The sequence below is a fragment of the Paroedura picta genome, chromosome 4, assembly GCF_049243985.1.
Source record: "Paroedura picta isolate Pp20150507F chromosome 4, Ppicta_v3.0, whole genome shotgun sequence".
Classification (NCBI taxonomy): domain Eukaryota; kingdom Metazoa; phylum Chordata; class Lepidosauria; order Squamata; family Gekkonidae; genus Paroedura; species Paroedura picta.
The window spans coordinates 80,642,257-80,664,609 of record NC_135372.1 but is presented as its reverse complement, the minus strand read 5'-3'; the positions used below and the strand labels follow the sequence as shown (position 1 = coordinate 80,664,609).

The window sequence follows — 22,353 nt, the reverse complement described above, 5'->3', positions numbered from 1 at the left end:
CATCCTTTTAAAAAGAAATAATAATGCTATTCCAGTGCTGCAAGACCTGGGGAAAAGTACAGGCTACCTTATATGAAAGTCATTTGGGAACTGAACTGCCTGAAAGAAAAATTCAAGATAATGGCAAGGCCTACATTGCCTAACATTCAGGTGGGTAGCTGTGCTGGTCTGAAGCAATAGTACAAAGTTTGATTCCACTGGCATCTTTAAGACCAACAAAGTTAGTTATAGATGTAAGCTTTTGTGCGCATCTAAAGAAGTGTGCATACTTACTATTTGCCGGCGTATAAGACGACTGGGCGTATAAGACGACCTCCCAACATTTCCACTCTAAATATAGAGTTTGTTACATTACATTACAGTACTGAAGTGCTCCCGGCGAATAGGACGACCCCCCCACTTGGTGGCATGTTTTTCAGGGGGGAAAAGTAGTCTTATACGCCAGCAAATACTGTATACTGAGAATTAAACTTTGTCGATCTTAGAGGTATCACTGGATTCAACAGTGTCTCTTCTAATTCCTTTTTCTTCCATAGACTTATTTTAGGTGGAACTGTGCATAGAGCTGCAATGATAATTTACTTTGAATATGTAGTGATGTAACTATTGGCAAGCCTTCAGAAATAACAACCAAAAAGAACAAGTATTGCAAAATAAAATTATAGAAAGGCTACTGCAAGATGGGAATAGATTTACTTAAATTTAAATGGAAAAACAACCTTGTTCTGGCCTATAACTATTCAAACGATACTAGAAGTATGTTTGTTTGAGGGCATTATAAGTAAATCAGTAATCAAACACTGAGATCTATATTTGTGAGCATAGTGTACCAAAAGAGATTGTGAGTGGTACTCTTTAATTTTGCTCTGGAGACTTCAGAATGTTTACAAAAGAATGCCATGGGATTTTCATTCGTGCTGCATCAAGACCTTTATTACCTCATCCTATAGAACAAGGCAATTTCAAATAGCAAAAAGGATTCTGCACACATGTAACCTGAAGAACACTGATGTACATGGACTATACTTGGAATTCCAGAATGGAACAGTTTTTAATTTGAGAATCTGATGTTGAACTCATCACCCAGCCTCCCCCGAAGACAAGGACCCTGGTCTCCTCCTGGCTTCATGCCAGGATAAATGGGTCGGGGCCTAGGGATAGGTCAGGCACAACAGACATGTAGCAGCGGTGTGATCAGGGTGGGTGTGAATCCATTTGTTGCTAGTTTTCCCCCCTGTTATCTAGCCAATATTGTTCTCCATGTAGTTTAAACCCATTACTGTGGGTCCTCTCCTCTGCTGCCCACAGGAACCTTTCCTTGCCCTCCTCTAACTGACAACCTTTCAAATACTTAAAGAGAGCAATCATGTCCCCTCTCATTCTTTTTTTCTCCAGGCTGAACATTCCCAGGCTTTCCTCATAGGGCTTGGTCCCCAGGCCCCAGATCATTCTTGTCATTTACACACACTGTTACCCAGAAGTGTATCTCCCTCCAGTATACATGCTTCTTATTTTTGTGACCCAGATACAGAACTCTATACTTCTCCTTACTGATTTGCATCTTGTTCTCATTTGTCCACTTTCCCAGCATGTTCAGATCTCACTGAACTCTATAGCTTCTGGAATGTTCACTACTACTCCGAATTTGATGTCATCTGCAAATTTAATGACGAGTACCCCTACTCCCTTGCCCAGACCATTGATAAAAAATATTGAAAAGTACTGGATCCTGTATGAATAGGGACAGAAGTAGGGAGAAGAGGTCTCCATCCTGATGCTGCCATACTGAAGTCCAGCACGATAAAAGTTTCTTTTTAAAATGGCTCCACAATATTACTATCAGTAAATAGCTAGAAGCGATGTCATGTTGCTGGTGTGATGTGCTATGGCATTCTTTGGAAATGAGGTTGTGGCATCAATGTAGCGTCATTTCACCCTCCCATCCCAACTCCCTGCTAGTTATACTAGACAAAAGAAATAGAAACATTATGACAACTGTGCAAAGCTTTCCACTTGTTTGTATGTAGGAGTCCCAATTACTATTTGTTGAGAAACAGCTCCCTATAGTGTTTTGGTCTTCTGAGATATCTAGGCAATTAGCTTCTTGCATGTTTCCTGTGTTCTCAGAGAAAATCTTTGAAAATAAAGGTGGATATTTTGTAGCCCCAAAATGGAGAGCACTTTTTGCATACCATCCATCGAAATTGAATGTAGAAAAGATAATATTGGGTTCTACAGAACCCAAGCATGATTTCTCTGAGACAAACTTGTTCCCTAACATGTGCTCATGCTCTACCTAGTTTCATTTGATCCTTATAATCTTATGAAACATAAAATAACATGTACTTTGGGATGTGCTGAAGTGTATCCATTTTCCTTGTCTTGTGAACTCTGACATGAGGAATGCTAAGTATCTACATAGACCACTAGAACTTTTGAACCAATGGAGGATGAGACTGTTCAGAATACATAGCCTTGATATAACCACCTCTGATTCAGACAAGCTAAATATCAAGGCAGCAGAATTGAAACCAGTGTACCACAAAATACTAGTGAGGCTTCAGAAAAGATTTCATTGAATCAAAGGGTTGACTGATGCAAAAACCTACAAGATGTGGTGAATTGTCTTTTATATTAATAGTTTATTCAGCAAAAAGTGCTATGAGTTGTCTGCAAAGAATGCCAGTGTATGTGCAATGGAACTCCCCTATTTTCTTGAGCCATAGTATATAATCAGCTATATCAAGTCGAGTGTGGGACAGGTCCTTTGGGCCTTATTGTTTCCCTATATGAGCTGAAAGTGCCTGCTAGAGCACATTCTCTTGCATTACTGGAGGAGACTGAAAGGCTGGATTGCATTGTGGGAAAAGCTTGGAAAGTGTCTTGCAGAGAAGGTTTTTGGAAGTTACTACAGACCTTCTCCTAAAGAAACTCCCAATATACATCTGAAGAAAGGAAGATGACAAAGGAGCATGATTTGTCAGGATGTACATATTAACTCTGTTCCCAGCTCTGCTGAGAAATTTTATCCATAATGTGTCCTGGAAATCAGTCTTATGAGTACACATTACAGTTTTTTTTTCATGAATCAAAAGTATGCCAAGAATCCTGGCAGTAGCTTGTCTTACTTGTGCTTGCCTCATTCGTAGATGGGAATTTGTTCTCTTGATACTATGTGCATTTATGAATATGATTTATGCAAGTGTTCCTGAACAGATATGTTTGAGGAAACGCTCACAATCTGCTGATAATACTACAGATGAAACCGGAAATATGAGAGCATTCTGAAACTATTACTGGTGTTGTCATCCTTCTTCTGCATTCAGGAAGAAGTTTCCTTTAAAATACAACCTAACAACAACTAAATCTCCCATTCTGGAGACCTGAACCATGGTGGCCTTAGACCACAGCAGGATTTTTCTACTGTATAGCTTTTGAAAATAAACATTTTCCTTCTATAAAGATGAAAGTGGCTGGATAGAAACTTGAGGTGTCTGTATGGGTCACTCTGGGGAATCAAGAGAAACCACTCAGATAGACCCTATGTGATAAAAAGGTAAGCTGCACAAGCAAAAGGAGAGGGATATTGTTTTGACTGACACACAGCCATCTAATTACAGCTAGATTAAAGGATACTGAAGAATAATGAGGGTGTCCCACACTTTTGACCCATAAATAATTTGGGATCATTCACACAATCTAGCAAACTTGAACGTTTGCATGTTCCCATTCAACTTATTCTGTTTTGTCTCCCAAGCGTCCTGCAGAAGATTATTTTCAGGCACCCAAAATCTGCAATGGTAGCAGTTTGGTGTAGTGGTTAGGAGTGCAGACTTCTAATCTGGCATGCCAGGTTCGATTCTGTGCTCCTCCACATGCAACCAGCTGGGTGACCTTGGGCTCGTTACGGCACTGATAAAACTGTTCTGATCGAGCAGGAATATCAGGGCTCTCTCAGCCTCACCCACCCCACAGGGTGTCTGTTGTGGGGAGAGGAATGGGAAGGTGATTGTAAGCCACTTTGAGCCTCCTTCGGGTAGGGAAAAGCGGCATATAAGAACCAACTCTTCTTCTTCTTCTCTTCAAGACGCTTGCTTTTAACAGTCCTGGTGGTTCCTCCCCGGAAACATTCCTTGGTGGATCACCTGGAGCAGCTCTGGACAAGCCGCCAGGAGAGGTGAGGGAGAAACTCTGTGGGCTCACAGGAGCTGTTCCAGGGGAACTTCAGAGAGTGGCTATGGAGGGGGGGGAGTCTGCTGGCTCACCCAGAACTCCTCCAGACAAGTAACAGAGAGCGATGGGTGGGAGACTCTTCTGGCACCAAGAATGGCTTTGGGGAAGAGCCTCAGTGGGGGAGGATGCTGGGGAGGGGCAGGAAGTAGGGGGCAAGAAGTGAGTGAGAATGACTGGGTAGGTGGCAGAAGGAGAATTATGGGGAAGAAGGTAGGTGGAGTTAGAAGTATGGGGGAGAGAGATTGGTGACACGGTAGCAGATTTTCTTTGCAGGTCAGAAGCAGCCTTTTCTAGTTAAGGTTATCCTGCCTTCTCCTCCTCATCTAATCCTCAAGAAGTTTGAGAGGCTCACAAACCAGTCAGAGCCCTGTCTGTTCAACCTGCCTAAATCCTTGGACAGGCAGCTATGAAATTGCATCCACTTGCTTGCTAGGAATCTGAGAAAGACAGGAGATTGGTGAGGTGGGGAATTAATGCTTTAGCATTTAGATTTAAATTGGCTAATATGTATAATGTTTGCTCTCATATTTGTGACATTTTGTTTCAAGTGTGTTTATGAGGTTTGTGGTTTATCTCTTCACTATGGAGTTGACTGGGGAAGGCACTGGCAAACCACCCTGTATTGAGTCTGCCATGAAAACGCTGGAGGGCGTCACCCCCAGGGTCAGACATGACCCAGTGTTTGCACAGGGGATACCTTTACCTTTTCCTTTATGGAGTAGTGTGTTCTCTATGGGTTTAGTGCTGTATGTTTTACTATGACCTGTTTGCATTGTTTTTTGTAGCTATCTGCATTTTCCTGATGATTTTGTATCCATGCCTTTTTCATATGTATTCCAGCATCATGCATCTGATTCAATATGCAGCATGCTTTTGGTTTCTGTTGTATATTATACAGTGATGTCTTCCAGCAAACTATTTAATTCATATCAGTAAAACTTTGGAGTCTCTGTCTTCTTACTAACAGTTGCACCATGTTGTCAGGAACCTGTGGGAACTGAGGCCTCTTGGTTAAATTAAATTTAAAAAATTAAAAATTTGAACCTAAGGCCCAAATTACCAGAAGATGTACGGTATATACAAAAATTAGTACCAGGAGGGAGGAATGGACATGGAATGACACGAAGCACCATTTAACAAGGGGGCTGGGGCAGACATAATCTACGAGTGTGACCTTGTGCAGAAACACCACGTTCCGTGTTGAGTTCCATTCAGACTGTCAGGCTGGCGAGGGAGTCAAGCCAGATGGGCACTGCCACTTGTGTAGACATGTAGGTGGCAGTTATGGAAGGAGTGCAAAGGTTCCTTTGGTGACTGGTGACATCCGGCCATGAGACTCCTAGAGCAGGACTAACCCAACAATAGCGATGACCATGAGCACACCAGCAAGGATGCAGATGCTGACAAAGACAATGTCGCTGGTGTCCTGACTCTTGCTCTTAGAGACTTCGGCCCCCTCGGCCCCCTGCGGTTGGGACTCTGCCAGGTTCTCAGCATACTGGCTCAGCCTAAAGGGATCAGAGCCGGAGATAAGATTCACAGATGCCTCTTTCCTTTTAGGCTCACACTGCACCTCATACTGATGAATGTCCTCCTGATTTCCATCCGAAAAGTCAATATACAGGATGCTGATGATCATAGATGTGTTATTTCTTTTCTGGATGATAAAGGGTTGAAAAGGCAAAGAAATACTTTATTTTTACTTGTCTACCTCTGTCACCTTTGAGCTGTTTTTATTTTCTTAACCAATAGGTGAAAAGGCTTCCAAAGCAGCCAGGATTACTGTTCAACTCTGCAAGGTATGAATTCTATTTTAATCCTTAAAAATATTTTAAAATTAAACAATGAGATGACAACACTGGATGCAACAGAATCCAGATCTGCTTTGTTTGTGAACTGTCAAGCTGAACATTATCCACAATCCTGACAACTCTCCATGTTTTTGCAGTTCCAGTGAAAACTGGAAACTATCCTTAGCAAGCCACCATAAAATGTCTGGTAAACAACACTTAGCTTGGTGGGTCATAAATTGTGCTAGTCTGTGAGAGACAACATAGCCCATAACAGCTTCTTAGGCTTACAGATAAAGCATTGCAGCAGAAATATGCTGAATTTTCATGCAACATAAACACTGTTCACTGCTGTGCTAACATCAAAATAGAACAATCTTTTTACAGCACTAGAACTGTAAAGCATCCCCTCATACCATTTTTGCTGTGCTCAGTTTCCACCCTCCACCAATATTACAAATGCAGGAGATTCCATCCGAATAGAATACAATATGAGTGCAAGCTAGATCTGATGATGAGTTATCATGAGTTGAAGAATCCTTTTTATTTTGAATGTATCCCATACTATTCCCAGCCATTGTACACCAGTAAACCAATGAATGCTTTGATCAGAACATGCTGCTGCAGCACTGTACACTCAGTGTAAACCCTTGTAATGGTGGGGAGGGGGTGGGCCTGGGGACATGTTTGGAGTTAGCAATAGGTGCAGAGGTAGGCACCTGGGTACATGTTGGCCATTGTGGTGGAAGGCACCTCTGGACACTGCCAGGCACCCATGGCTGGCACTGTGTTCACTTTGATTTCCTGATGCCCCTTTTTTGAGGGGCTGGCCTGTTGCTTTGCCTGGGGCTTAGGTCTAGGTGGCCCTGCTTAGGATCGCTCCTAGTGTGCTGAATGGTAACGTCGCCTTTCTCTTATAATTTGTGCTGCTACCTGTCTCCTGTTTTGTGGGGGGCGGTGCCTTTAAGAAGTTGATGTATATGCCATAGGCAGTAGTGTGTGGGCCCACTTCTCCCTGCCCCTCTGCTCACATTCACTTGTGTCAGCTCTCTATGGCAACCACCCTATGGTTGGTTGGTTCCTCCCATCTGCCTTTGCAGATGACATCCTCTGGGTGCAACAGCACTGTTGCTGGGGGTACTGGCATGCTTGTAGCATGCTTATGACATCCTACAGCTCTGTTGTTAGGGCATTTGCCTAGTCCCTGGACTCTGTGAGTACCTTTTAGGGAACAGACCAGCAGTGCCACTGTTGTACCAGTGACTAGCCAGCTCTGTCTTGGAACTGATACCTTCTAAATTATTGAGTGTATTTGTTACCATTAAAAATATATATATTATTTATTATATATTTATCCCGCCACTCCCATGAAGGCTCGTGGCGGCTAACAATAAGCATAAAACCCCCAATAAAACCCATAAAACAATTTAAACAGTCGAACCTCAACCAATCAATCTTAAAAAAACTTTCAATACAATCTGTGATGATTGCATTGAAATGATTTAAACAACTTCAAAGTTTATGATCTCTGAACATCAAAGATTTTGTTGAGGATATTTTCCAGAAATTAGAAGGAAAAGGCACCCAAACTCGAGGAAACCGTGTGGGTGACATGCAATCCTAAGTAAAGTTACCTCCTTCTAAAATTGTCTTCAGGGCATTTAGAAGCATGTAACTCTGTTTAGGATTGCATGGTTACTCTCATTTTCTCCTCACACAATCTGACGATAATCTAACACATGGCAGACATCTGGAAGAATTTTGCTTAGTAAAGAGCTTAGAGTTTCCCATATGAAGCAGTGCATATATATTTTTATTATCAGGATGACTTGTTTCAGAAAAATTGCTTTACCAGGCCCGCATCCAGAGTGGGGGAGGTGAGGTTTTTACCTCAGAAATGCAGCTGAGTTGCAGTGGGCTTTCTGGAGATGTTTAGTAAGGATCACATCACATGGAATACAATTCACAGTAACCAAAAGAAAATGACATTTGTATTATAAATTTCCACCCAGGCATCAGTTTACGGACCACTGTTTCAGAGTTTATGACATTAAGTTTATGACAAACAGAAAGAACATTGCCAATGACAATTTTTATAGTTATCACATTTTTAAAACTTTTCTCACAGAATTCATGGTGGCGTACAAGGTTTGCTCCTCCCTGTTTATCCTTACAACTATCATAGAATCATAGAATCATAGAATCATAGAGTTGGAAGGGGCCATACAGGCCATCTAGTCCAACCCCCTGCTCAACGCAATCATGGGAAATAGGTCAGGTATAAAAGATTAATCTTATGTCAGCCCATGAATTTCATGGCTGAATGGTGAATCTAGACCCTAGTCTGTAATTCTAACATGAGAGATAGTATCCTGAAAGCAGAGAAAATAGTGAAGGGCAACCATGATCTGTCTTCACTTTCATGTAGCTCTGAGTTTTTTTAAAAAAATACAATATTTCTGCTAGTCAAATGAGTGTGAAAGGGCACTTAAAAGTTAGCAGATACTTCTTTCTGATACTTCACCTGCCCTGCCCATCAGAATATCCAGGATCCTAAGAAAAGAAACATTTTTCTCATGTGTACTATCCCCTAGTAATGGCTTTTCCATTATAATTGGGTGCGGTTCTTGCAGTTTCTTATGATATTCAAGTATTAAATAGGCCATTTCCACATGGGTTGTCTTTCTTAGGTTCAGTGTTTCTAGGAAGTGAAGGTTTATCCTGTGTCTCCAGGGCTTCTCTGGCTTTTCTCTGATCTTTCTAAAACATACTTGGCTCCAACATTTGGGGGGAAATTACAGTAAAGCTGGGTTAATTGCTGTATGGATAGAATTGTCAACTTCAGGTCGAGAAATTCCTGGAAATTTGGGAGTGGAGTCAGGGGTGGGTGAGCAGGGAAGGGAGATGACCGAATGGGCTTACCATAAAGTCCACCCACTCGAGCAACCATATATCTCCAGGGAAACTGATCTCTTTAGTCTGGGAATGAGTTGTAATTCCAGGAGACCTCCAGTTCCCACCCAGGGATTAGCAACCCTATTGTGATGATAGGAAAGTTTTGGGTGAGCCTGCTTGATGAGCAAAATGGGGTGGGGCAATAAGTGGCAGCAAGAGAGAGAAGCAAGTAAATCCCACTCTGCAAAGTCTTCAGAGGGCTGAATAGTGTGAGTAAATATAGTCTTGGTACCCATGTCACTTACCTGTGGTTCCGTACCACAAGTTTCAAACCTTGCATGTATCCTGAAATTCAAGCCAACAACTTGAGCAGAGCAGGATGGAGTCCCTAAATATATCTTATTTCTTTCCAGCTGGGCTACTGATTGTGTAGGGATCTGGATCTGAAATTCTGTCCGTGTGCAGCTGACATTCATGGGGACTACTGCAAGAAGAGAAACAAAACATGGGAAGAACTCAACTTTCTCTAAAATTACAAGTGGCTAATGGTAAAGAGCAGCAGCCCCAGAACCAGGCAAGCAACCTCATCCAGGCATTGGTCAATTGGCCTGGCATAGCACTATTTAAAGAAAAAATAATGCCCTGTATTCTAAAATCTTGTGTGGACACAGAACTACTTGACCCAAATCTCGAGGCAATAAGACCAACATGTGCAAGTATCCCCACATGTACCCCATGGATTCCAAGGCCACTTTGTCAACCAAGGTGGAATATTAAGCTGTTTGCTTCTTGCGTGCCATTCCTCTGCATTAGCATTTGTACTTCATGTGGATTGGTTATACCCATTTCATTTTAGACCAAAACTTTCTATTAGAATTCCCCAGACCTAAAGTTTCATTTTCTTGCCTGAGTCTGTCTTTTAGCCTTGGCCTGCTAGGGTTGCTAGCCTCTAGGTGGGGTCTCGGGATCTCCCATAATTACAAATGATCTCCACTTTTCCTGGAGAACATGGCTGTTTGGAAGGGATAAAACTCCTAATTATGTCCTGTAAGCATCATACCACACTGAGGTCCTTCCTTTTCCCCAAGTCTTGCCCTGCCCAGGTTCCATCCCCAAGAATTTCTTTTTCAGAGTTGGCAACCCTACCCAAGTGCCCTCTTGAATAGTTACCTAGGTAGGCGTGTCATTAAAGCCTCCATAATTAATGGGACTTCATTGAAGATTTGGACTGAATTGTGGGCCGTGATGTCCTCAGCAATTAGTGCTACCAGGCTAGGCCAGGGGTAGTCAAACTGTGGCCCTCCAGATGTCCATGGATTACAATTCCCATGAGCCTCTGCCAGCTCATGGAAATTGTAGTCCATGGACATCTGGAGGGCTGCAGTTTGACTACCCCTGGCCTAGGCTCTTATGTTATATTGTTGGGTTTAAGAACACCATTTCAGTCCCCAGGATTCTATGAACACCTTCTATAATTGGAGTTCTGCAACTGAGAGAAATTATGTATTCAAGTTTTCAGGCCTTCTGATAGCTTGTGTAGTATATTCCTTCAATAGATGAAGCAGATCATGTTGAATTTGTGGCACTGTTTGGGTGAAGCCAAATGAGGAATGGAAGGAGAACTCAGAGAGCCGTTCCGCATTTGTCCAAAATAGCACAATGGTTACTAATTGAAATCACTACAGTTTTGCCGTTATGCACAAAGTTGTTGACAATCTGCAACACTCCTGAAACCGATCCGCAAAAAGCGCTTCGTTGTAGCACTTTCAGGGAAATCCCAAAAAGTGGATTCACCCTCCGGAAAGCGCTACACTCCTGCAACCAATCTGCAACACTAGCGGGAAAGTTCTGTGCGTTACCATTGTTGCGGTTTCTGCAAAGTCCCTCCCCCTGGCTCTCTCCTCTGATCTTCCGGTGAAGCGATTGCCATTTTTTTTCTCCGAGCGAGCGGAGATCAACGCACCGGCGAGCCTTTGTTTACCCAGCGAGGCTTCCCCGGCTGCAGTCCCTCTGTTTAAAGTCACTAAGCACAAGCAACACAGAAGCCCGTTTGCTGGTTTATTTTCCCTTTATTTTTCACACTGTTTTCGGCCGAAAATTGCGCCCGTGAGGGGGGGGATTTTTTTTTCACTCGGGGGGAGCGTGGCAATGATGAAACGGCAGCTCAAACACCACCTGCTAGCTGGATGGGTCTCTCCGTTGCAACGAATCAACGCAGATTTGTTGCAACGGGTGTTTTTTTTTTTTTAACTTTCCTTAAAGGGAAAGGGGCTGTTTGGGAGCATGATAATGGCCGCCCATTGGCTGCTTGACTGCCAGGGGCGGGACAAGCTCGGCAATATCGCTTCCTGGCTAGCAATTTTTGCCGAGACCGGAACCCTGTGGGAAACGATAGAAACGCAACTGGATTCCACTACAAAGGCAGGTATGCATAACGACGAATTCCACTATTTAAAATGGCGATTTTTCATCCCGCAAACAATTTGCAACATGGATCCCGGTGCGGAATGGCCTAGAGATGGATCTTGAAAGCGCTAAGTATACCAAGAAGCCAAGAAAGGGTCTCAAATGGTCACAGAGAGAAGAGGAAAGGAAAAGGCAGTAAGCAGTTGAGTACTGAAGAAAGCTAGTTTCTGTACTGATGAGTTGAAAGAGCAATTACCTGTTTTTGTTGTTTTAACAGAAAGACTGTCGTTAGGGGATCTGGCAGCTGTGTGGGACTAATTCAAAGAAAGTATGGGTAATCCAGTTGTGTTTATAATCCCTTGCTGCTGTAAATGCCTGTGTATTCTCAGTGGCAACCATAGCTATGGGAAGTAACCATAAAAAAGTTATACATGGCGCCAGTTCTTATTAGGACAGAAGCATCCCCAGCGGGGACCCAAAGTCACACAATGGGGAGTGTGGGGATTTGAATCTGGGGGCCATTCCATATTTGTCCAAAATAGCACAATGGTTATTAATTGAAATCGCTACAGTTTTGCCATTATGCACAACGTCGTTGACAATCTGCAACACTCCTGAAACTGATCTGCAAAAAGCGCTTCATTGTAGCGCTTTCAGGGAAATCCCCAAAAGTGGATTCACCCTCCGGAAAGCGCTACACTCCTGCAACCAATCTGCAACACTAGCGGAAAAGTTCTGTGCGTTACCATTGTTGCGGTTTCTGCAAAGTCCCTCCCCCTGGCTCTCTCCTCTGATCTTCCGGTGAAGCGATCGCCATTTTTTTTCTCCGAGCGGGCGGAGATCAACGCACCGGCAAGCCTTCGTTTGCCCAGCAAGGCTTCCCCGGCTGCAGTCCCTCTGTTTAAAGTCACCAAGCACAAGCAACACAGAGGCCCGTTTGCTGGTTTATTTTCCCTTTATTTTTCATACTATTTTTGGCCGAAAATCGTGCCCGTGAGGGGGGGGATTTTTTTTTTCATTCGGGGGGAGCGTGGCAATGATGAAACGGCAGCTCAAACACCACCTGCTAGCTGGATGGGTCTCTCCGTTGCAACGAATCAACGCAGATTCGTTGTAACGTGGGTTTTTTTTAAAAAAACCTTCCTTAAAGGGAAAGGGGCTGTTTGGGCGCATGATAATGGCCGCTGCTTGACGGCCAGGGGCGGGACACAGCTCAGCAATATCGCTTCCTGGGTAGCGATTTTTGCCGAGACCGGAACCCTGTGGGAAACGATAGAAACGCAACTGGATTCCACTACAAAGGCAGGTATGCATAACGACGAATTCCACTATTTAAAATGGCGATTTTTCGTTCCGAAAACAATTTGCAACATGGATCCCGGTGCGAAATGGCCCTGAGTCTTCCAGATTGTAGTCTGGCACTCTAACCACTATACCATGTTGGAGGATAAATCAATAAAATGCTTTAGAAACTGAAGGAAACTGTACTACTTGAATGCAATTTGTAGTGTTTCTAAACATCTCAGAAATGGCTGCCTGAGTCTGAATCTGCCTGAATTTGAGTGGGACATGCCTATTAACCCAAAATGCAGAATGTTTTGGTCTCTGGTAGGACATGTTTGTAAAATACAAGAAAGACCAGAAGTACTACTGGCATTTATAGCCCTCCGTTTGTCACATGAGCCACATAGAACTAACCCGTTGCAAGGTTTTTGGGTCTCAAATAATATATTCAACCTACAGGTTCAAATAAAGCTTATGTAAGGTATTTTAATTAAGCCACTTTGTTAAAATTTTCTTTAAAATTAAAATGCTTTATATGTAGAGATATGACTTTGTTGTGATGTGTTTGCAAGTTCTAGCCTTACTACACTTCAAGCAAGCTTTTGAAAAGCTATGTTACTTATCTCAGCTAGCAAAAAACCTCTCATCTCTTTGTAGATAGCTCTCGTCTGATCTACCTTTCTCTTGTCTCAGTAGCCTATGCAATAAAGACGGAGAACGGGGTAAGTGTACTTCAGAAAAGAAAGCAGAACAGCAAATACCAAATACAGTATGAAGAAAAGGTGTGATTTAATTAGCATGCATAAGTGGCAATTTATTTACTTCCCATCAAGTAATCACAATGGGTCTCACTCACAGCTCTAATTTTAAGAGATTAAGGTAATCTTTTTAGGTGAAGATCACTATGACAAGTAAGAACATCGGGGCATGTTTTTTGAAAGGGTGTGCTGTTAAAAATTAAATGTGCAATGTTTATGTGAAGTCATGCCCATATTTTGCCTAAAACAAAGCATAATCTCTTGACAGCTAGCTGACCTGTTGGAAAACTGCATGCAAAATAGCTTACTTATCTCACCAGCTATTGCTTTGCATAGTTATCCAATGGTAGTAGCATTAGCAAATTTAGTGCACCTCCATGTATTATCAGTTCAGACTGTGTTGTTCACATAACATAGAGTAACTAGTGTTTCTGAAATTAATTTTTTGTCACCTTGTTCTACTTCTCTTTTTAAAATATATGCAGCAAGAAAGCTGGGTGAAGAGATCTGACTACAAGCCTTACCTCCAATATATGCCACAGAGAAACCTCGGTTGGCTGTATTCCGGTCTGTATGAAGGACCAATAGCAGTTTGTTTCTACTGGATACAATAGGAGACAGTATTTCTCTCCCACACCACTTCCCCAGAAGAGACGCTTTCTCAGTGCCTCCGTCAAACACAGCCAGATGGTCATAATCACAACCATCTGTCAGACTATTCCGTCCTTCCAGATCCAAGTCCAGGAAGAAGACTTTGATTCGATATCCTGGGGGCAGCTGAATGGTCCAGTGGCACTTAATATTGTTGGGATAAGAGTTGGGATATTCGGGACTAGAAAAATTTCCTTTGACAGCTGTATAGACCTCCTGACATGCACCTGGTTACAGAATAAAGCAAATTTAATACAAATCAAGCAGTCAAAGCATGAATTCTGGTTTCTTTGGGTACTATTTAGGAGCTTCTTGACATCTTCCTCTGCCCTGAAACCCCTGGCAAGTTCCTTCAGGCATGCAATCAACTGGTGGCCTCACATTATTTGCGGTCGAAAGCAGAAAGTGACTCTGTTTTGGGCGACTGTTACTGAGGCTGCTTCCGCACAGGCTGAGAGCAGCACGCCTCCCCCCCCCCTCCATGTTTTGGGGAACTTCCAGGTGATATCCTGTTCATTCCAAGTATGATTTGTGGGACACCCAAAACCTCCTTTTAAAAATGGATCAAAAGGAAAAACAAACAGTTGATCTGATTTAAACAGTGCAAAGCAAGGTGGCTATGGGCAGAGTTCCTGTGTGGAAGCTTCTTGGCCTTTTGGCTAAGGTCAAGTGTAGTGTGGAAGCTCTTTCCACAGCCAGTCTTGGTGAGAAGGCAGCTTTAAGCTCAGCCACCAAAATGGCGCGACTAAGTGCCTCAGCCAGGAAGGGTGGATTGATGGAGTCTTATAAGAAAGGGAAGGGGAGGGACCAGTGAGAGTGGCAAGGATGTGGATGTGGATGTCATCCCCGATGGTTTGAGTGTAGTAAATTGCTGGTTCCATGGTTTGTGCGTGCGGCTTTTCTCACCTCTGTGCAGAAGAATCCTGAGTGTCAGCTGCACACATGAGAATCCATCATAACACTGCGCTACTGGGCTGTTTGATACGGGGCTCTTATCAGTGTGTTCTGCACCACACCTCAGGTTGATCGGACCTTCAAAGCTGCACTATATTCTTCAACTGCACTGATCTCCAGTCTGGTGTAGGTATCCTTTATCTTTTGCCTCACTGTTTCTGACTAGAAAATTGCCTCAGTATTCCCGATTTGATATTCGGCCTCCTTCCTTCCACATAAGAGCCATAGTCCCAGACCGTACAGCCATACAAAATAACTGTGCTATGTTTCAGCTGCCAGTTATGCCCTTGCTATCTCAGAAAACAACAACTGGATAAATGTCTGACAGCCTATTTCTTGAGGACAGACCTGCCCAGACCCTGCAACAGAATCCCCCTGTAATGATTCAGACTTTGTGATGATTGACACTTTGGGATGGTTCCACAGCAGCCATTTAGTGTGGAATTGCCATGATTTCTCCACTCAATTCTTGTGGACAATGCAGATGACATCATAGGTGATCTGTTGCATTTCAGTATGTTCTGGGCCATGTCTGTCTTTTTTCAGGCCTGATTTGTGATGATGTTTAAAATCTAATACGCAATTGCAGCTCTAGGCTATCCCATGTGAAGAGCAAAAATGCTGAAGTTTCTCGGGCTGCTGTTCCTTTAAAATTTCATCTTTTCTTTTATGTTTAATTTATTTATTACATCATGTTCTCTCCTGCAGCCAGGTCATTTCTTAAGTTGTTTATAAATTCATTGTAAATTTTCAGATCTGGTTCTCTTGGAGGAAGGGGAACTTAATTACTTCTTTCACTCTGTAGTCAACCAACAAAGGGACAAAAGGAAATAGAGGACTTTCACTGAAGAAGGCTGACTTCAAAACAGAAATGTGTTAATCTCGTGAGAGGTTAGATTTTTGTGGGAAATGTTTATTTATTTATAATTATTTATTTATAATGTAATGCTAAATTTAAATGACAACAACAACAACATTGCTTTTCCTTTTGTGATTTGAAACAGATAAGAAATCCTTCAGCAATGCAAACACTAGTGTGTGGAATCACTTTTGGGAAAATGCTCGTGGTACAGGTGTTGATGGTACCTCTTTAGAATGCAGGTTAAGAAGAATCCTAGCTAGCCCACCTAGAAAGCTAGCCCATCTGGGAAGTGACTGTGCTTCATGCAGAGGTAGTATTCAAATATGGAGCTCCCTCCAGCATTCTGAAGTGGTACAATTCCTAGAGAGCTGTAACTTTTCCCCTGAATGCCCAGATTTTCCCCTGGTATTCTCCAGGATATTTGGGATGTGCTGACATCCTTTATTCATTGTCTGTGATTAACATTTCTGTTATTAAAGTATCCTTGTACTGAGTTTGCCAATGCGTCACTTCCTGGCACATAATCAAAAGCTGAAATTCTACAGAAAGTGGTAAATCTCAAGCCTCACCATTTGGGTTTACATTAAGAATGAGTATTCAACATGCAAAACAGAGGAAGGGGGAATAACTCTGTTATACAAAATTAATGTTAGAGTCAAGTCTCACTTACTATGAACATATATGTGGCTTAATACTAGAGGACATTATTATTATGCAGAAGGTCCTGGGTTCAGTTCCCAATGTCACCAGCTAAAAGGAGCTAGATCAGCCTTTTCCAACCTTTTGACTATGGAGGAGCCCCTGAAATATTCTTCAAGCTTTGAGGAGCCCTGAAATGTGGGAAATGATGTCAGCTGGCACACCTCCTTGTCATGCCTGGGGAGGACTGGGAGGTGGAGAGAAAGGAGGCAGTTTGAGGCAGGAATAGGTTCCAGGCTCCACTCCCTTTTCTGGGCATGGTAACTACATAAGAACTCCACCCCCAGGTCAATTAAAGCAGCTGGTTCCCTGCTTTCATGGCAATGCTGGGAATAACTTGTGGCTGAGTCCAGTAAGGCATGATATAGGGAGCCCCAGGGTCCCAGGTTGGAAGTCCTTCATCTAAATAGTAGATGTTTGACAAGACTGTATCTGCCTGGGACTCTAGAGCAGTGGTTCTCAAACTTTTTCAGGCTGACACCTCATTGGCTCCCAGGCCACATCCCTGCCCCCTCCCCCATGAACACACATCTCTTTTCTGCTGTAAATTTACAGGTCTACTGTAAATTCAAAATACCATATTGCCTACTCTTCTTTTTTGGTTGTTGTGAAGCATCTATATTTTAGTCTGGAAAAATTATATAAATTCTTTGTAAAAATAATTTGTAAAAGCCACTTTGGGTCCTCATTGGGGAGAAAGACAGATGGGGGGGGGGAGAGAGAGAGAGAGAGAGAGAGAGAGAGAGAGAGAGAGGCAAGCAATGGAAAATCCCATGGCCAGGAACAAGCAAGAGAAAGCTTTTCCAGTCTCCCAAAGATGGAGACTTTGGGGGAAGGGTTGTCATCCCTGGGTAAATGAATTCCTGGAGATCTGGGATGGAGCCTGTCAAGGACAGAATCTGAAGAAGGAAAGGAGCTCTCAGACTGCTGTACCCCTACTGCCCAAAATTTCCTCATTCCCCCTGCATCCTTCTACTGCCCTGGGGTGTGTGTGTACCCACCCACTTTGGGAACCCCTACTCTAGAGTATCACTACCAGTCAAAGAAAATAATTTGATTGTGCTCAACATAGAAAATTTAACATTCACAAAAGTGGAAAGTTTAATCCAAATAAAAGAAGTTATAAGTCAAGTTTTATCTCTCGGTTTGTCCAAAATCTAGTGTTTTAGGGACTGGTAGTGGCTATCTGTCTCCTTTTCCTAGGATGATCTTCTGTGCTAGTGGAGATACCACAGAATCTTACAGGCATCTGGTTACTTAATCTTTACTTACAGTAAAAGTATAATTTCTATACATACCTGAAAAGAAATAGGCCTTGAAACCTCGACCTGCAATGTTAAAGTCTGATTTGAACACAATCAGAAGTTCATGCGTGGAAGAGATTACATCTGGAGGCTTCATATTCCCACAGTAGTGACTGAGAAGGGTATCCCCCATGGTAGGCCCATCAAAGATAGCCACATAATCAAAATTGCACTGTTCACTGTTTTCCATTTTGAAGTCAACAAAAACCAGTTTGATGACAGAATCTGAAGTTGCCTGGATGACCCAAAGGCATTCAGCATTGTTTGGGTAATTCTCCGGATAATCAGGGCTTGTTATTGATCCAGAAAGACCAGTGAGCACACCTCCACAGACATCTGGAAGCAAGATAGTATGTCATGTTAAAATAAAGCACATAGAAAGAGTTTACAGTCTAAAAGATGAACAAAACAATGTTGCTGCTCTCCATCCTGCCATTTAAACAAGACAACTAAAACAAAACAAGGAACTGTTGAAATACAGCAGAGAGTGTATAGCCCAATGATTCTCCATTGTTGCCTTCAGCATCCCTTCTCAATAAATTGCATCGGGAACTGAATGCCTCCCTGAAAAATGTTGAAAAGATATATGTCAATAAGAGAGTTACTTTTGCAGATGACCAGATTAAAAGCTTTAAGAAACTAAATAAAGACTTACAATGGTGAACGACAAGACATTTGCTTCAAATACTTTTGATAGTGCATACAGATATAAGGTGATAATTCCATTTTCTTAATTTAGTTTTTAGTTTTTATTGCATTGCTTGTCATAATTTTGTTTTATTGCAAGGCTAGCTATGGTGTCAGATGTGACCTGAGCAGCCCACTAATTGGTTAGCCCAGGCAAGCCTGATCCCATGAGATCTTGGAAGCTAAGCAGGGTTGGCCCAGGACAACCTCCAAGGAATGCCAGCGTTGTGACATGGGGGCAGGCAATGGCAAACCACCTCCAAATATCTGTTGCCTGGCTATACTACATACACATCCATACAATAAACAATGCTAATAAATAATAAATATTGTATATACTAGGTAATGAGTGCTACAATAGCAGTGTGTGGCCAAATGCTAGTACCCCAATCATGGGTAGGAAGGCAAATCTGTGATCTCAGCTAATTTTTCTATAACCTATTTGCACTGTGAGGTAAGACCACATGTTCAGTAGAAAGAAAGATAAGCCCAGGGTCATTCCTGCATTCGTTTTCTATAGGGTATATTTTATCAGTGTTGAAAAAGGGATAGACAGGAGTCTGCCCGTAACTCAACATATTCCTCCCTCAGCTTCTTAGAGAAAAGGTGGATTTTCAGCATGATAATCAATCAGTTGATAGATGCGTAGATCCCACCAAGATTATTCTAAAGGAACATAGAGTTTTGTAACGTAGGGCCCTCAAATTGCAGGGGAAGCAGGAGAGAGAAATAGGTGGTGTGTTTAAGACAGCGCTATATGTACCTGTAGGGCAATCATTTTTCCATGTTGCAAAGACCTGAATGAGAGGGAGGGGTTTCAGATTCATGAATTTTGAGAAACCCTGGTAAATCCCCCCCTAGTTTTCTAAAGCAAAGTTCTGTTAACAAAAGCAAGAGGCTTATGTGCTTCTCGGTGGAGGAAGCTGTCAAATGCCTTTCTCTGGAACTGTCTTACTGAAGTCAACAGGGTTTACTACATAGAAAATGGTTTGCAGATCACAGCCTGAGTTCCCATTGTTAGGTCAATTTCTGCTTTCAATTAGGCCAAGGCATTCTCAAAGAAGCAATAAAACTGGAAAGAGAGAGTCGGCTTGCAACCCCCTTCCTGCGGCTGCTGGCCCCAGAGACAGAAAGAACCCAACGTTACTCCTGAATTCCTGGATGAGTGTTCAGGAAACACTCCTGACAAGGGAAAAGAAAATACATTTGCAGTTCTAATCCAAGTGCATTGTTTCCTCGACATCACCAAGAATAAGCAAATAAACCTTGAGCACCCAAGGATACCATTTGCATGGGACCGCTCTGGAGTCGAGCCAAGGGGAATCTGGAAAAACAAAACCAAACCCTGGCTGCTCTATATCGATGACTTTCAAATGCACTGGAAATCTGGATTCCAAAAGTGACTGCTAAGCAAGATTTAAACTACATTTCAAGAGAGTCTTTAAAAAAATCTATAAGAGGAGTTGGATCAAGGACCAAATAAGAGCAGAGATTTTGCGCCCTATTAAAAAAAAAAAGTTATGTTGCCATTTGTCAATGTGTGACATTCCATTTGGTTTCCAGATTATTTAATGCGGGGCCTTGCTAAAAAAATTGCTGTATTTTTTTCATTCTCCCTCACCATCCAGAGATATGCAACATCACCACCTCTTGAAATTCCTCCTCAAATCCCATATTTTCTGGAGCATCCTAATCCTCAGTCCCAATTACAAACAATTCTAAGAAAGTGTAATGAAGTTATAATCAAAAATAATTGTCTGTATATTTTAACACATTCTTTCTCCAAAGAGCCCAGGGCAATTATTTTCTTGCTTTTACACTTTTGTCTTCATAACATACCTGTGCAGGAGGTTAGATTGAGGTCATGACTGGTCCAGGATCTCCCAATTAGCTTCAAGGCAGAGTGGGCATTTCTGAGCCTGGGTCTCACTGTTCCTAGTCCAAGCCACTGCCAGATACGCAGCACCATATCTCAGTCTGCTACCATGCATTGTTTGCTTTTTCTGAACATGACTTTATTTTCATTTTACCCATACTAGCTCATTCTCTACAGTCTCTTAATTTGGCATAATTTGCCTATATATAGCTGTGGTGGTCTTTTGTGGCTCCAAACAGAAGGGGTATTTCCCCTCCCCTCTCCTCTAGAATCATAGAATCATAGAATAGAGTTGGAAGGGACCTCATGGGTCATCTAGTCCAACCCCCTGCACTATGCAATATACTCACAATCCTGTCGCTCATCCACTGTAACCTGCCAACCCTTTAAGCCTTCACAGATTCAGCCTCTCCGTCAGATGGCTGTCTAGCCATCTTTGGATCTACCACTGTATGACATGGCAACCTTTGGGGGAAATTCATGCTGATGAGAATTCTAACCTTTTTGGTAAACTGCAGAAAATCCTTGGCTTGCCACATGCTTATCTGAGTGAAAGATTATGGTCATGACATTCCAGGATGAGGTAAATGGTGGAGGAACATTTGTGCCACAGAATTTGCCTAGGAGATTTCCTTTGTCTTCTGAAACACCATTGTAGACCTTGAGGTAGTCATATTCACAGCTGTCATGGTATTCCAGATCAAAGTGATGGAAAGTCAGCAGAACAGAGGATCCTTCTGTTACCACTATGAGCCACATGCAGTCTGTGTCGTATGGGTAGAATCCAGGGAAATTTGGACTTGAGATATTGCCGTATGGTGTGGAGAGAACACCACCACATTTAATACCTGTAGAAAGTGCAAACATTGGAAAAGTAACCTATCTTTGTCAATCCATAAGGCAGAGTGGTGGTGGTAAGAGCCACCAAGTTACAGTTGACTTAAGAAGAAGAAGTAGTGTTGGTTCTTATATGCTGCTTTTCTCTACCCAAAGGAGTCTCAAAGCGGCTTACAGTCACCTTCCCTTTCCTCTCCCCACAACAGACACCCTGTGAGGCAGGTGAGGCTGAGAAAGCCATGATATTACAGCTTGATCAGAACAGCTTTATCAGTGCTGTGGCGAGCCCAAGGTCACCCAGCTGGCTGCATGTGGGGGAGTGCAGAATCGAACCCAGCAAGCCAGATTAGAAGTCCACACTCCTAATCACAACATCATGCTGGCTCTCTTAAGGTGACTCTGCAGCTTTTCTGAAGGCAAGAGATGAACAAAGGTGCTTTACTACTGGCTCTTCACAGTGACCCTAGACTTCCTTGGTCTCCCAGCCAAGTACTAATCATGGTTAACCATACTTAGCCTTATAGATCTGACAGGAGTGGCCTAGCCTGGACTATCTAGTTTAGAAGGCTAGTTTTATGGGCACCTGCTTGAAGGACTCCTTTGCACAATAGATAACCAATATGGAATTCACTCTCCCAGGGTGTAGCGATGAACACTATATACCTTTAGAAGAGGACTAGACATGGGGCAAAGATATATTAGCAGCTGTTGGCCATGATGATGTATCAGAGTATTTCCCCCATTGGTGGACTACACATGTACCTCCCTAATGGGGGAGTTGGAGTCTTTGGGGATGGGAAAATGGCACAAGGGAGAGTCCTTCTCCTTCGGTGCTGCAGTCCAGATCCAAATCAGGGTCCTATTCACTTGGGAAACAAGTTCCATTGCTGCTTATGTGAGTCAAGTTGGGTTGGAGAACTCAGACACAATACATTAGAAATAATAACGTGCAGCTTGGCTCTGTTTTGAAGTATGCTCAGCTGGCTTGCTAGTTATCCATAGCATGTTTGAAGGTCTATAGCAATAAATCAAAAACTGGTAAAACTTACATGGTAAAAATTATATTTTGTTTGTGTACTTATCTAAATAGCAGCCTCAATAGCCCACTGTCGCTCAA

The 22,353-nt window shown here is 42.6% G+C and overlaps 1 protein-coding gene and 1 long non-coding RNA gene across 3 annotated transcripts in view; one reads left to right on the top strand and one right to left on the bottom strand.

Moving 5' to 3' along the window:
* The window catches only part of LOC143835652 (uncharacterized), a 29,101-nt gene extending 14,844 nt beyond the window's left edge, over positions 1-14,257 (top strand). For both annotated transcript variants that reach the window (XR_013230299.1, XR_013230298.1), the window contains exons 2-5: positions 5,986-6,032; positions 9,332-9,492; positions 13,266-13,330; positions 13,852-14,257. This is a non-coding gene — a long non-coding RNA (uncharacterized LOC143835652). The remainder of the gene's footprint in view (positions 1-5,985; positions 6,033-9,331; positions 9,493-13,265; positions 13,331-13,851) is intronic.
* CDCP2 (CUB domain containing protein 2) lies at positions 4,729-21,208 on the bottom strand. The gene is made up of 5 exons (XM_077333664.1): positions 20,900-21,208; positions 17,831-18,172; positions 13,891-14,244; positions 9,224-9,402; positions 4,729-5,890 (listed from the first exon to the last, which is right to left on the bottom strand). The coding sequence occupies exons 1-5, from the start codon at positions 21,156-21,158 to the stop codon at positions 5,573-5,575; spliced, it is 1,452 nt and encodes a 483-aa protein (XP_077189779.1). The 5' UTR covers positions 21,159-21,208; the 3' UTR covers positions 4,729-5,572.
* Positions 21,209-22,353: the final 1,145 nt, after the last annotated feature.